This window comes from Chinchilla lanigera, unplaced genomic scaffold (genome assembly GCF_000276665.1).
Source record: "Chinchilla lanigera isolate Chin_1 unplaced genomic scaffold, ChiLan1.0 scaffold00034, whole genome shotgun sequence".
NCBI classification, from domain to species: Eukaryota; Metazoa; Chordata; class Mammalia; order Rodentia; family Chinchillidae; genus Chinchilla; species Chinchilla lanigera.
The window spans coordinates 17809430-17825957 of record NW_004955435.1 but is presented as its reverse complement, the minus strand read 5'-3'; the positions used below and the strand labels follow the sequence as shown (position 1 = coordinate 17825957).

Genomic DNA, 16528 nt, shown 5'->3' with positions numbered 1-16528 from the left:
ATTTTCTCATATATTTATTTGCCACTTGTATTTCTTCATCTGAGAAGTATGCATTCATCTCAGATGCCCATTTTTGGATTGGGTCTCTGAATTTTGGGGGCCTGATATTTTAAATTCTTTATATGTTCTAGATAGAAATCCTTTTTCTGAGGGACAGTCAGCTAAAAATTTTTCCCAGTTTGTGGGATTTCTTTTTACTCTATTAGTGATTTCTTTTGCTGTGCAAAAGCTTTTCAATAAGATAAGATCTCAGTTGTTGATTGTTTGAAGTATTTCCCATGCAGTTTGGTTTTTGTTCATGAAGTCTCTGCCTATCCCTATGTCTTCAAAACTTCCATCTACTTTCTCTTCCTGTATAGATCTGTTTTAATATTCAGATCTTTAAGCCATTTTCACTTTATTTCGGTGCAGGGTGATAGGCATGGATCTAGTTTTAGTCTTCGGCATGTGGAAAGGCAGTTTCTCCAGCACCATTTATAAAAGAGGCTATCTTTCTTCCAGTGAACATGTTTGGCCCCTTTGTCAAAGATAAGGTAGATGAGTGTGTTTGTGGTTGTGACTGCATCTTCTAGTCTGTTCCATTGATCTTTAGGTCTGTTTTTTTGCCAATTGGGTGCGATTTTATCACAGTAGCTTTCTAGTATAACTTCAAATCAGGGATTGTGATATCTCCTGCCTTGCCTTTGTTGCCCAGGATTGCTTTTGCTATTCTGGGTCTCTTCTGGTCCCAGATGAATTTTAGGAATGTTTTCTCTAGATATGTGAGGTATACGGTTGGTAATTTGATTGAGATTGCATTGAATCTGTATAACTGTTTTGACAGTATGGCCATTTTCACAATGTTGGTTCTTCCTATCTATGAGCAAGGGCTATGTCTCCATTTTTAAAAATCTACTTCAATCTCTTTTTTCAGAATACTGTAATTTTTACTGTATAGATATTTTACTTCCTTTGTTATATTGATTCCTAAGTATTTCATTTTTTTTAGATGCTACTGTGAAAGGTGTGATTTCCCTAATTTCTCTCTCAGTGTGTTTGTTGTTTGTGTACAGGAATGCTATTGATTTTTGAGTGTTGACTTTGTATCCAGCTATGCTACTGAATTTGTTTATTAATTCTAGGAGTCTTTTGGTGGAATTTCTGGGGTCTTCTATGTAGAGTATCATGTCATCTGCAAATAATGATAATTTCACTTCTTCCTTTCCTATCCTTATTCCTTTTATTTCTTTCTTGTCTAAATGCTCTGCCTAATGTTTCCTGAACTATGCTGAATAGGAGTGGTGACAGTGGACATCCTTGTCTTGTTCCTGATTTTACTCAGCTCTATCTTGTTTGACGCAGTCCCCTCAACATGCCTGCTGCCCCGACTTGGGCTTTGAACTAACTCTGCTTTCAAGAAGCCCAGCACCTCTGACAAGCTCAGCCTGGTCTATGTATTTTTTTGAGACAGGGGCTCAGTATGTAGTTCAGGCTGGTCTTGAATTCACTATGTAGCCCAGGCTGGCCTCTATCTTATGGCAGTCCTCCTGCCTCAGCCTCCCAAGTGCTGGGATTACAGGCGTGCATCACCATGCTCCCTGGTTCATAATCTTACTGGCCACCTGTGGTGACTTTTCACTTCTCTGTGGCTCTCTCCTTTACTTTGAGGTCTGTCTCTGAATCCTGCAGCCACTCTTAACCCCTCTCTTAGCTGTTTTGAAAGCTACATACTATTGTGTAAAGTATGATGTGTCACTTGAGTGTTTCTAGATATTAGTAATTAAAATATGGATAAAATGAGACAGCCATGAACAGACTGGGCCTCTGCGGTAAAAAGAAAAAAAAAAAGAAGAGGCAGGCATGGTGGTGCACATCTGTAATCCCAGCTCTCCGGAAGGCCAGGGCAGGAGGATCACTAATTCAAGGCCAGCCTGGACAACTCAAGGACTTAGTAAGACCCTGTCTCCAAAAAAATAAATGAATAAAACTAAAGCGGGAAGAGAGTAAGCTAGGGATATAGCTTAGCGCAAAGGCCTCCTTTTCAATCCCTAGTAGTGTGGTTTGGGGGATAAAAGAGAAAGAAGATTGAAATAAAAGAACTTGATGTTGCTCAGCTCACTGGCTAGTAAGTGGCGTCTTGAGTACTCAGCTAGAGAAGGCTGTTGAGATTGATACAGCTTGTGAATTTACTGTTATTCAAGAAATTCTGACAGTGTAGAAAGACACACCTGTTCTGTTAATGGCATGGTACATTCATGACGCACTCTTTCCTTATTTATTAAATAATAATACTGCACAGATACTACATTTTCAGACTGTAAAATTACCATGTTTTTACATCAGTTTGTAGCCAACTAAGAAGTTAGGGGAACAGTACTCACAAAAGTGTGCGCTTTCTCTGAGTTCGTGAAACCACCCTCAGGTTTGATAATTCACTATGGCTAATGAGACACACTGAAAACTATTACATTCACAGTTAGAGCTTAGTGAAGGAAAATGTATAATTCCTGAGGACAAAGCAGCGCATTTAGCATCATGTCTCTGAAATGCCCCTTTTGCATTCCTAAGACTCTTGCCAAGTCAAGGGGACACTATAAGCAAACTGGGACCACATTGGCCAAGCCAGTGTTATCTAAATGACACTGGGAACCAGGCAAACCAGTGATATCATAGAAACTGCCTTCCTGACGGTATGCTAACTCAGCTGTTCTGTGTGCCGCTGGTCACACAATGGAACAAAGCGTGCTGGGGATGTCAGTGCTGTGTAGTTTAATCCCGCAGTCCCCAGCCTCTTTGATACCAGGGACTGGTTTTATGGGAGAAAGTTTTTCCACAGACTAGGGGTAGGGAGTGGGAGACGGTTCCCAGATGATTCAGCATATTACATTTATTGTAAACTTTATTATTATTATTACATTATAGTATATAGTGAAATAATTATGCAGCTCACCATAATGCAGAAGCCCTAAACTTGTTTTCCTGAGACTAGGTGGTCCAGACAGGGAGTAACGGGAGACGGTGACACCTGAAGGGTTGCTTATGTCCGGTCTGCTGTGTAATCTTGATTTAGTTGCTACCACTGCAGAAAACCTTGTGTCTCAAAGATAGAATGTCGGAAAGGGAAGCAGGCTTTTTGGTGCTTTTGTAGCAATCTCAGGGTATTCCACCTTGACTTGTAATACAGAACTTACAGGTATTTGAAGTTGTCTCAGACATACTCTGAAGGCCGCCATCATTAGTGATCTCAGGAAGTTGATCCTCTTCTAGCACAACGTCCATTTGCCTGGCTTTTCACTACGGGAAATGGCTCCATTCTTCCCCAGTTTGGGGACGTTTTCTGATAGGGGATTAATGCTCAAACAATTGAACTTGAGGCAGGTACTCATGCACCAGCTGAGAGAAAGAAGGCTGAGTCTTTTTTGTTGGTACATTTTAGACGTACATATTGATAACACTCACCATAGGGAGTTATATATCCTGCTGTACGTGATATATCCTGCTTCTTCTTTTTTTGCCATCCCCCTCCTCTCTCTTCAACCTTCATCCCTTCCTTATTTGCAAAAGCTTTGTTTCCATGTTTTCCTTCTATTCTTTTTTTCTTGTCTTCCTTTCTCCCTTCCCCTCTCTTGTTCCCATTCTTATTTGAACATTTTCTTCCCATTTCCCAAATGTCTGTTATACCTTTTGGTCCTTATTTACACTTTCAGTTACTCATACCAGAGAAACAATGCAGTATTGAAGCATATGTGTCTTATTTCACTTAAGAGTATGGTCTCAAAGTGCATGCATTTAGCTAGAAATATCTCAAGCTTACCCTTCTTTACGGCAGAGTATTACTCCATTGTATTTTTAAAGAAACCCACATCTTCTTTATGCATCCATCATTGGTTGATGGGCACTTGGGCTGTTTCCAAGATTTAGCTATTACAAACCGTGCCACATAAACATGGGTGTGCATATATCACTGTGGTATGATGCTTTTAATTCTTTTGGGAAGACATTAAGAAGGGGAATAGCTGGCTCAAGTGAAACCTCTTGTTTTAGTTTTTTGAAGAATCCCCACACTGATTGCAACACTACATTCCCACCAGCAGTGGATAAGGGTTTCTTTTTCTCCACAGCTCCACCAGAATTTGTTATTGGTTGATTGCTTGATAACAGCTGTTCTTTCTGGAGTGAGATGGAATCTCAACATGGTTTTAATTGGCATTTCTCGAATGACCAGTGACGTTCAATGTTTTTTCATATATTTATTTGCTGTTTCTACATTTTCATCTGAGAAGCACTGATTCATTTCAGATGCCCAATTTTGGATTGGGTCTTTAAATTCGGGGGTCTGATATTTTTGAGTTCCTTATGTATTCTAGATATTAGTCCTTGGTCAGAGAAACACCTGGCAAAAAAATTTGCCCTTTCTGTTGGGTTGTGTCTTCACTCTTCTGGTGGCTTCTTTTGCTGTACAAAAGCTTTTTAAAAAGATGAGATCTGATTGTATGTGATAGTTCCTATGTAATCAGTGTTTTGTTCATAAAGTCTTTGCCTACATCAGTGTCTTCAAGAGTTCTACCTATTCTCTCTTCCAGCAGATTTAGTGTTTCTGGTATATTATTTAGATCTTTGATCCATTTCAATTTTAGTTTAGTGCAAGGTGAAAGATATGGGTCTAGTTTTAATCTTTGGGATGTGGAAAGCCAGTATTTCCAGCACTAGTTATTAAATAGGCTTTCTTCCAGTGAAAGTGTTTGGCTCCTTTGTCAAAGATAAGATGGCTTAGTATGTCTGGAGTTGTTTCTGAAACTTCTAATCTGCCCAGTTGATCCTCAGGTCTTTCCCCCCACCAGTACCATTCTGTTTTTGTCACAGTAGCTTTATAGTGTAGTTTTAAGTCAGGGATTATGATGCCTCTTCCTGGCCTTTGTCACCTACAATTGCTGTTCTAGGTCTCTTCTGGTACCAAATGAATTTTAGGATTGCTTTCTCTAATTCTGTGAGGTATGCTATTGGTAATTTGATTAGGGTTGCATTAAATCTGTATAACAATTTTGGAGGTATATTTTCACTATATTAGTTCTTTCTACCCAAAAGCAAGAGATATCTTTCCATGTTCTGATATCCTCTTTGATCTTCATTTTCAGAATACTGCAATTTTCAATGTAAAAGTCTTTACATTGTTTGTTAGATTGATTCCTAGGTATTTCATTTTTTTTGGTTTTTCTCCGGTACCGAGAACCGAACTCACGACCTTGCGCTTGCCAGGCAGGCGCTTTTGCCGCTGAGCTAAATCCCCAGCCCGGTATTTCATTTTTTTAGATGCTCTTGTGAAAGGTGTTGTTTCCCTAATTTCTCTCTCAGCGAGTTTGTTGTTTGTGGACAGGAGTGCTTTTGATTTTTGAGTGTTGACTTTGTATCCAGCTATGCTATTAAATTTAGTTATTAAAACTCAAAGTCTTTTGGCTAATAAACTTAATAAAAAAGAATGGGGTGTGGCTTAGCTGGGTCCTTCTGGTTCCTGCTCTTTTGGAAAATGGCAGTCAAACTCTCTCCCAGAGGTTCCATCTCATATGGAGATTCAACTTGGGTATGGGTCCACTGCCAAGCTCGTTTATGTGGCTGTTGATTCCCTGAGGAGTGGACACCAGTACAGGGCTGCTTCTGGGCATGACAGCTGTAATTTTCCTCAGCAAGCAATACAGAAGAAAGAACACCCAAAGTAGAAAGTCCAGTTTACATATATCCTCATCTCAGAATGCATCACTTGTCAATAAATAAAATTTCAGGAAAAAAGAAGGCTGAATCATGTGATGAAGGCCTAAGGAACTGATGTTTAGGAAAATATATTGTTTTCTCAGTAAGTTAAGAAGAATCAACTGTTGAATATCAGAGAAAGTGAGGCTGAAGCTGAACATGAACCTGCTCAGAACCAGGGCCATGAAGAAGCCATATTCCTGGTAACCATGGAACCATGGTACTGATTGTCTTATGAGGTAGAAGCTATTACTAAGCTGAGAATTTTACAAAAAGGAGTCTTAGAATTAATTGCAGCCCCTCAATGTAAATACAGATATATAATTAAAATATAAAATATATCTATCATACTAATATAATAAAGTCACCAAATGTCTTTTAAATGAAGTGATAAGGATTAGAATGTGTGTGTGTGTGTGTGTGGTGTGTGGTGTATTATTGAACCCAGGGCCTCATTCATACTAGGCCAGCTCTGCACCCCTGAGCTACATACCTGTTGTAGAACAAGCTTTTAATTGAAACCCTGGAATTCTGCATTATATGGCAGGAAAGACATGGCACACTACCCTGCAAGATTTGAACAAAAGCATTCACAACTATTCACTTTCCACATAAACAACAAAAGCAATAAATTAATATAGTGCTTATATAATATTTGTATTTTTCAACTTTTTGCTTTTATTACTTTATTATTTAGCCAGGAACTCACTGAATAGCCCACGCTGACCTTGAACTTTCCACTGTCCTACTGCAACTTCTGAACTCTGGGACTGCAGGTATGGGCTACAAGCATGGCTCATCTTATTCAACATTTCTAGGGCTGGGATGCGGCTCAGTGATAGAGCACTTGCCTAGCATGCAGGAGGCCCTGGGTTCCATCCCCAGCACACACACAAAAAATCTTTCATCTCCATTCACTATTTGTTAACATTTTACTTTATTTCTAATCTTTAAGCATTTAAAAAATAATTTATTACTTCATTAACTTTTTAAAAATTTATTTTAAAAATAGAAAAAGGAAAACATATTAACAAACAGACATCCATTTACAAAATAGCATAAGAACAATACAAGCAATACTGAATTACAGACAAAGTGGTAGGAAATTTACAATGCTTGTTGTACTATGTATTGATATCTTCAAAGTGGTTTCTCAGGAAAACAAATAGAGACATGCAAGATTGATCAAATAAGTAATCATTAACTGTTCCTTTCAGTAAAGTGATAGAAGTCAATAGTACAACTATATTAGTTATCCTGTATATACATACATACATAAGAAATTTCCCCTTCTTTCTTTTCTCTTTTCCCTCATCCCAGTTGCTCTTTACTTTTGAGCATTTTCCTTTCGTTTCACAATGTCTATCATACTTCCTAATTTTTATTCACTTTTAGGTTCTTTCACTAGTGAGACAATATGTTGCTTACATATGAAGGTCTGGTTTATTTCACTTATGAGTATGGTCTCTAATTGTGACCATTTACCTTATAAAAGCCTCGAGTTTATCTTTCTTTACAGCTGAGTAATATTCCATTATATAAAAGTACCACAATTTTTTTATTCATTCCTCAGTGGATGGACATTTGGGTTGCTTCCACAATTTAGCAATTACAAATTGCAATGCTATAATCATGGGTGCACATATATCGCTGTGATATGATGTTTTCAGATCTTCTGGGAAAATATCCAGAAGGGGACTAGCTGGATTGAATGGGATCTCTAGAGCTAGTTTGCTGAGGGAACTCCAAACTGATTTCCACAGTGGTTTCACCAGTTTGCATTCCCACCAGCAGTGGAAAAGAGTTCCTATTTCTCCACAGCCTCGCCAGTATTTGTTACTGGTTGATTTCTTAATAATAGCCATTCTTACTGGGGTGAAATGAAATCTCAGTGTTGTTTTAATTTGCATTTTTTGAATGACTAATGATGTTGAACATTTTCTCATATATTTATTTGCCATTTGTATTTCTTTATCTGAGAAGTGTGTATTCATCTCAGATGCCCATTTTTGGATTGGGTCTTTGAATTTAGGGGTACTGATGTTTTTTAATTCTTAATATGTTCTAGATAGAAGACCTTTGTCCAAGGGACAGTCAGCTAAAATTTTTTCCCAATTTATGGGTTTTCTTTTTACTCTACTGGTGATTTCTTTAGATGTGCAGAAACTTTTCGGAAGGATGAGATCCCAGTTGTTAATTCTTCCAAGTGTTTCATGTGCAGTTTGGTATTTGCTCATGAACTCTCTGCCTACCCCTATGTCTTCAAGATTTTACCTACTTTCTCTTCCAATAGATTTAGTGTTTCTGTTTTAATATTGAGATCTGTGATCCATTTTGACTTGAGTTTGGTGCATACTGATAGACTAGGGTGTATTTTCAGTCTTTGGTAGGTAGCAAGCCAATTTTTCCAGCACCATTTATTAAAGAGGCTATTGTTCTTCCAGTGGGTTTGTTTGGCTCCTTTGTCAAACATTAGGTGGCTGAGTTTGTTTGTGGTTGTGTCTGTGTCTTTCAGTCTGTTCCTTTATCCTCTGGTCTGTTTTTTAGCCAGAACCATGTTGATTTTATAACAGTAGCTTTGTAGTATAATTTCAGGTCAGGGATTGTGATTTCACCTTACTTGTCTTTGTTGTCCAGAATTGCTTTTGCTATTCTGGGTCTCTTCTGGTTCCAGATGAATTTAAGAATGTTTTATCTAGATCTATGAGGTGTGTTAATGGTATTTTAATGGGAATTGCATTGAATCTGTACAACAATTTTGGGAGTATGGCCATTTTCACAATGTTGGTTCTTCCTATCCATGATCAAGGAATATTTTTCCATATATTGTAATCCTCTTTGATCTCCTTTTTCACAGTACTGTAGTTTTCATTGAATAGACCTTTTACTTCTTTTATTAGATTGATTCCTAAATATTTCAATTTCTTGGATGCTATTGTGAAAGGTATGGTTTCCTTAATTTCTCTCTCAGTCTGTTTGTTGTTTGTGTATAGGAATGCTATCGATTTTTGGGTGTTGAATTTGTATCCAGCTACACTGTTCAATTTATTCATTAATTCAAGGAGTCTTCTTGTGGAGTTTTTGGGGTCTTCCATGTAAAGTATCATGTCATCTGCAAATAGTGATAATTTTACTTCTTCCTTTCCTATCCTTATTCCCTTTATTTCTCTCACTTGTCTAGCTGCTCTGGCTAATGCTTCCAGAACTATGTTGAATAGGAATGGTGACAGTGGACAGCCTTGTCTTGTTCCTGATTTTAAAGTAAAAGGTTTCAGTTTTTTTTCATTTAGTATGATATTGGCTGTTGGTTTGTCATAGATGGCTTTGATCAGATTGAGGTAAAACCATCTATTCCTATTTTCTGTACAGTTTTTATTATGAATGCATGTTGGACTTCGTTGAAAGCTTTTTATTCATCTATTGAGATGATCATGTGATTCTTTGGCTCTATTGATATGGTGTATAATATTTATTGATTTGCAAATATTGAACCACCCTTGCATTCCTGGAATGAATCCTACTTGGTCATGTTGTATGATTTTCTTGATGATTTGCTGCATTCTATTTGCTAGTATTTTATTGAGTATCTTTGCATCTATATTCATTAGGGAGTTTGGTCTGTAGTTCTCTTTCTTGGGTGGGTCTTTCTCTGGTTTTGGTATCAGTATAATACTTGTCTCCAGAAATGTGTTAGGGAGAATTGCTTCCTTTTCAATTTCATTGACAAGTTTGAGGAGGGTTGGTATTAAATCATCTCTGAATTTCTTGTAAAATTCTGCTGTGAATCCATCAGGGCCTGGGCTTTTCTTTGTTGGTAAGTTTTTAATCACATTTTCAATCTGATTAATTGATATTTGGTTGTTCAGGATTTTTATATTTTCTTGATTCGACCTTGGTAATTCATATATCTCTAGGAATCTGTCCATTTCTTCTGAGTTTTCTATCCTATGGGCATAAAGATTTTCAAAGTAGGTATTAATGATCTTCTGAATTTCTGTAGGATCTGTAGTAATATCATCCTTGTTATTCCTTATTGCATGAATTTGAGTTCTTTTCTTTTTTTGGTAAGGTTGGCTAGGGATTTGTCAATTTTATTCATTTTTTTCAAAGAACCAATTCTTTGATTCATTTATTTTTTGTAGGGTTTTCTTCATTTCAATTGCATTAATTTCTGCCCTGATCTTTATAATCTCCTTCCTTCTTTGGGCCTTGGGCTTGACTTGTTCTTCTTTTTCTAAAAGTTTGAGGTGTAGCATTAGGCTATTTATTTGTTCTCTTTCTGTTTACCTGATGTGTGAGTTCACTGCTATAATATTCCCTCTGAGGACTGCTTTCACTGCATCCCACAGATTCTAGTAAGTTGTATTTACATTTTTGTTTGTTTGTAGGTATTTTTAAATTTCTTCTTTAATTTCTTCTGTGACCCATTGGTTGTTCAGGAGGTTATTGTGTAATTTCCAAGTGTTTATGGAGTTTTTGGAGTTCCTTTTGTCATTAATTTCCAATTTCATTGCACTGTGGTCAGTTAATATGCATGGGATAATTTCAATTCTTTTGCATTTAGGTAAGTGTGCTCTATGGGCTGGAATGTGGTCTATTTTAGAGAAAATCCCATGTGCAGCTGAGAAAAATTTATATTCTGATGTTGTGGGGTGGAACACTCTGTATACATCTGCTAAGTCCATTTGTTTGCAGATTTGGTTCAGATCTGTTATTTCTTTGCTGTTTATTTGTCTAGTTGACCTATCTCTTTGTGTCAAAGTGGTATTGAGGTCCCCTATTACAATAGTGTTATTAATTATTTGAGTTTTCCCCAGGGCCTGCACACATAAGGCAAGAACTCTACCACTGAGCCACATCCCCAGCCCTTGTTTTTTCTCAATAAAGCAAATGAGATTATTATACCTTCTTTTGGAAGAAAGTAATTGTAAAAATACTTTCATTACACCAGCATTGGGCACATACGTGTAATCCCAGGTACTTTCAGGCCAGAGCAGGAGGACCACAAGTTTGAGATGAGCCTAGGCAATTTAGTGAGACTCTGTCTCAGAAATAAAATTAAAAGTGCTGGTTAAGTAGCTCAGTGGTAGAGTGCTTATCTAGCATACATGAGACCTTGGATTCATTCCTCAGTATCACAAAATAAATAAAACATATACATACTACTTGTTATTCAGGGGGAGATTACATATATAATATATATTATTGTATACAATTAATGAGGTAATAGTGTAGTAGCACTTTTCTCAGAGATCATGTACCTCAGCTATGACTGAGAAATAAAGATAGAGGAAAACATGCAAGCTCAAACCCTTGTGTATAAAGAATTAATAGCCAGGTGTGGTGGTGCACGCCTATAATTCCAGCACTCGGGAGGCTGAGGCAGGAGGATCATTGCAAGGTTGAGACCAGCCTGGGCTGCAAAGTGAGCTCAAGTCCAGCCTGTACTGCATAGTGAGACCCTGTCTCAAAAAAGACCAAAAAAAAAAAGCTTAAGAATTTATAAATGTATCAAATTTCAAATATTCATGCTCCAGAGGTCCTGTAATTTACTGCAAGATTAGCTACCCACTAATCTAATGTTATTCCTTCATTTTCTGTTTTCCCAGCCTAGAGCAGAGGGCTCCTCCAAACTCAAGGACAGCTGTGATAGTAACCTGACTGCTGTCTGGGAGCACAAATTTCCAGATTGCTTCATCAGATTCTTGCCATCTCAATGTATAACTCTCCTTTAGCCTTTGCCAGTGAAAAGAATGGGCACTATTACTTTATCAGAAGTTTATGTGGTTACATTGCTCTTCCCTAACGTTTATATTAGAAGAGGTTGGAAGGTACAGAAAACACATTTAATGAAAGCAAACAATAATAACTGACAGGTAAATGTGGTAAATAAATGAGCTGATAATTTTATTTTTCCCCCTTATTTTTGGTACCAGGCATTGAACTCATGACCTCATGCTTGTGAGGCAGGTGCTGTGCCACTGAGCTATATCCCCAGCCTGATAATTTTAAAAATAATAGCCATATTATGCTATCCACAGTAGGTCAAATACCCACCCTGGTAAACCTTTTAGGATATTGTGTTCCTAACAAGGATGAAAGAATGTTCTTATAATCTGCATGGTCTATTTTAAAGTTTAAAAAGGCAAATAAAGAAAGAAAGAAAACTTAAGAACGCATGTTACACATTATTCTATCACCAGTAGTTAAGGTAGCAGTTTAGACTTTAGAGGGCTAAATGCCATATGACTAAAGAACATTTAGGTAGAGTGCTTCATTCCTGAGTGCTGATGATAAGGTATTTTTATTATAGTACGTTTCAGCAGTGGTCTGTGCCTTGGTTTTTTACTAATCTAAATCACTGCTGCTCTTTAAAATAAGAGGTAAACTTGCCAGTTTAGCCAAGTTGCTGTGCTGTTTAGTAAGTGCTCACACAGATAACTGAGGACACATGAGACCTTCACGTCTATGGAATTGTAACATGTAAATTGTGATCCATTTCTGATATGTCTCTAATTGCTCTGTCCAGTGAGCAAATATCATTATACATGTGTGTCAAAAAAATTAAAATCTTTTCTAAAGAACAAAAGAAATTAATTATTTGGGTTTTCATGTCTGTTAAGATTTGTCTTATATAGTTTGGTTCTCTGATATTTGGTACGTACATATTTATGATTATTATCTCTTCGTCTTGCAGTTTTCCCCTGACAAGTATGTAGTGATCTTCTTTATCTCTTATGATTGTTCTTGGTTTGAAGTTTACATTGTCTGCAAACATAATAGCTACACCTGCTTTTTTTCTGGGTTCCTGTTGCATGGAGGATTGTTTTCGATCCTTTGACTTTCAGTCTAGAGATTTCATTTTGAGTAAAATGTGTTTCCTGTATACAGCATATTGTTGGATTTTGTTTCTTAATCCACTCTGCCAGTCTGTTTCTTTTGACTGGTGGATTAAGGCCATTTACATTTATGGTTATAACCGATATGTGTTGGCTTATCATTGTCATATTATTTACTTGCTGTTGGTTTCCTACTTTTTGTACCTGTTTAATTGCTTGCTCTGCTTGAGGGTTCCTTTCTATTGTTGTTCTTGAAATTGTGGTCATTTTTTTCTCTGTCTAGAATATCATTTAGTACTCTTTGTAAGGATGGTTTGGCACTCATGAAGTTCTTCCATTGTTCTTTGTCGCGGAAATATTTTATTTCTCTGTTGAATTTGAAGGATAGTTTGCCAGGGTACATCAGTCTGGGTTGGAAGCTGTTTTGTCTCAGGACCTGTAATACTTCACTCCGCACTCTTCTTGATTGGATGGTTTGTGTTGAGAAGTCTGCCATGATTCTGATGGGCTTTCCTTTATAGGTGATCTGTTTCTTTTCTTTAGCAGCTTTTAATATTCTGTTCTTTTGCTGGAGATCTGGGATCTTGATTATTATATGTCTGGGTGTAGTTTTATTTTGGTTATGACTAGTTGAAGTTCTATATGCCTCATTTACCTGTATATCAGATTCTGTTTCCATGTTTAGGAAATTTTCTACTATTATTTCTGCAAATATTCTTATCATGCCATTTGTGTTGCTTCCTGCTGTTTCATTGACTCCTAGTAGTCTTACATTATTCCTCTTTGCCTCATCTTGCAGCTGTTGAGTTGATTTTTCCTAGTTCCTTGTGTATTTTAAGAGGTCCTTTCTTTCACAATTGCTAGCTGCCATGCTGTCTTCAAGATCTGAAATTCTATCTTCAGCTTCATTCAAGCGGTTTTTTCATTAACTTTTTACTGAGTCTTTCAGAAGTAATTTGCAGATATTATGTCACTTTATCCTTAAATAATTCAGCACACCTTTCAGAATAAGGATACTTTCCTACAACTGCGTTGCTTTATCATATCTAAGAAAATGATACTATTCTATTATCTAATAAAGTATATATTTAAATTTCTCCAGTTGTCCCCTAAATATCTTTTATATTTGCATTCTTCTTTGAGCTTCACAGTTTGTATTTGGGGATCTCCTGAATGCTGCTTGGACATCAGGATGCTTTTCCACATGGTAACTCTTTGGACAGCTCTCACCGAATCATTCAGTGGCATAGATGAAATTTGTGATTTTCCTGTCTCAGCCCCCAGAGTGCTAGCTCCACTATGCTCAGCTTAATTCTGTTTGCAGACATCTAGTATCTGTACAAGGAGTCTGCACAAACAAATTATAGGCACAGCTATACCAAATTACAGAAGCACACTGGAGAATCTTCACTGACACCTTTAACCAAAAATGCCACCTAGGCTACATGACCAAACAAAAACTTGCTTTGGAAATCAACACTGAAGAGTGGAAAATCCAGATTTGTTTTCAGGATTGAAGAGCTAGGTACCAACTTAAGAACAGACCAGAATGTAAGGAGGCTTCAGATTCAAGCCATGAGCATGGATGCGATCACCTTTAAGAACAAAGCTGGGAAGCCAGGTGGGGTCACATCATCTACAGCCCCACTCAGTTACACATCCTTATTTCTGAGCAACTCCTACCCAGGATTCACTCTGAACAGCAAGTTGCTAAGGAAATAGGGGTCCCAGAATCAAGAGTCCAAATTTGGTTTTGGAATCAAAGATCTAGACTCCATCCATGTCCAAGGAAAACAGAACCTAATGTGTTCTTAAAACAAGGTCATGGCTAAGATTTCTCACATGTGTTGAAAGTACCGAACCTGTTGAGTTCAGTTTGCACCAGCAGGAACCTCTTCCATATCCAGCACCTTCTTAAAGGGGAGCCAAGTTCTCCACTTCTCATCCAAGAGATTGGGCACAGTACTTGATAACTCTTCTTGAATCTGGATCTTCAAAGATATTGCACTGCTCACTTTTCCAATGAGTCCAGCAACCCTATTAAGATAAGAATTTATTTACTGCTATCTACTCAGAGCTTCAGCAAGCACTGACATCTTTAACCAAAAATGCCACCCAGGCTACATGACCAAACAAAAACTTGCTTTGGAAATCAACACTCAATAAAATTTTGTTCAGCGGAAAATATTTGTGTTACTCTTTACTACCTTTTAAATTTTAGAACAGTTCTCTGACCAATTAAACAAGTTTAATTATACTATCTGAATAGGTGGGACAGCTTTCTTGTAGACCATCCCCTATTCAGGATGTGTTTGATTGTTTCCTCATTAGTGCAGAAAAATTAAATATTTAAGCCAGAACATATGTTGTATTTTTTGATTGCACAACATCAGAAGGCACATAATATCAGGTTTTCCTACTGTTGTGATGCTGTGTGATCACTTGTGCTATACACTGAAGAAAAATTCATGTGTTAAAGCCCCAATTTCCATATGATAGAACTTGGACTTGGGGCATTGGGAAGTAATGAGAGTGGGGTCCCCATGATGGATTAGTGCCATCTGTCTTAGTCACTTTCTCCTCACAAGACACAATACCTGACACCCACAACTCTAAAGAAGAAAGGTTTATTTTATCTCAGTTGTAGAGGTTTCTGTCCACAGTTGGCTGGCTCCAAGGCAGGCCAGAATGGCAGAGGGGAATAGCAGAGAAGAAAGAATTCATGCCATGGTGACAGAAAGCAGGATGAGATGAGGGGAAGAGGAATGGAGATAGACCTTTCCAGGCCACTCCCACAGTGACCCATCTCCTGAAGCCAGGCTCTACCTCCAAATATCACATTTGGCTATAAACTCTTCAGTGGACTAATGCACTGATGAGTATCACACCCCCATGATCCAGTCACCTTGCAAAAGCCCTTACCTATAATGGGTTAGGCTTTGGGGGAACATCTAGATATGTCTTAACACATCTGATGTGGGATTGTCTCTCTTCTCTTTTCTTCCTTCCTTCCTTCCTTCCTTCCTTCCTTCCTTCCTTCCTTCCTTCCTTTCTTCCTTCCTTCCTTCCTTCCTTCTCCTTCCTTTTTCCTTTGTTCCTTTCTTCCTCTCTACTCTTTTCTTCTTTCTTTCTTTCTTTCTTTCTTTCTTTCTTTTATCTATCCTTCCTTCTTTTTCTTTCTTTGTTTTTTTTCTTTCTTCATGGTATTAGGGATTGAACCCAAAGCTTTTGCACTGAGCTACATCCTCAGTATTTTATTAATTAATTAATTTGTTTATTTAGGTTTTTGAGACAGGGTCTTTCTATGCAGTTCAGGCTGGCCTTGAATTCACTTTGTAGCCTAGGCTGGCCTCAAACTTGCAGCAATTCTCCTGCCTCAGCCTTTCAAGTACTGGGATTATAGGTGTTTGCCACCAGGCTTGGCTTAATTTTTTATTTTGAGGTGTAACTTCCTTAAATCACTGAGTTGCCTAGCATGGGCTCTGATTTCTGATCCTTCTACCTCAGGTTCCCAGAGCACTGGGATTACAGGCATATGCCACTATGCCTGCTTTGGGAGTGTATCTCTCTTAGGTAGAAACACCAGAGAGCTTGCTTCACAGATAATGGGTGTTTGTGTATGTGTTTCTCATGTAAGGACACAGCAAAAAAGGTGGATTTCTCTTAGCCAGAAAGACAGCTATTACTAGAAAACTGAATCAGTTAGAATGTTTTGTTGTTGGTAGGGGTAGTATTGGTGCTAGGGACTGAATTCATGTCTTTGTACTGCTAAATGCTGGGTCTACCAATGAGCATCAACCCAAGCATGCGTGCTTGCTTGTTTTTTCTTCCTTCCTTCCTTCTACCCATCCTTCCTTCCTTCCTTTCTTTTTTCCTTCCTTCCTTCTTTTCTTCTTCTTCTTCTTCTTCTTCTTCTTCTTCTTCTTCTTCTTCTTCTTCTTCTTCTTCTTCTTCTTCTTCTTCTT

The 16528-nt window shown here is 37.7% G+C and overlaps 1 protein-coding gene across 1 annotated transcript in view; it reads left to right on the top strand.

Annotated features, from left to right (window-relative positions):
- Positions 1 to 13755: 13755 nt before the first annotated feature.
- Positions 13756 to 16528, top strand: part of LOC102030119 (double homeobox protein 4C-like) — a gene marked incomplete at its 3' end in the record, with an annotated part of 61361 nt that continues 58588 nt past the window's right edge. The window contains 3 exon segments of the mRNA XM_013516408.1: positions 13756 to 13770; positions 13931 to 14114; positions 14181 to 14384. Of these exon segments, the coding sequence (XP_013371862.1) occupies positions 13756 to 13770; positions 13931 to 14114; positions 14181 to 14384 (403 nt within the window).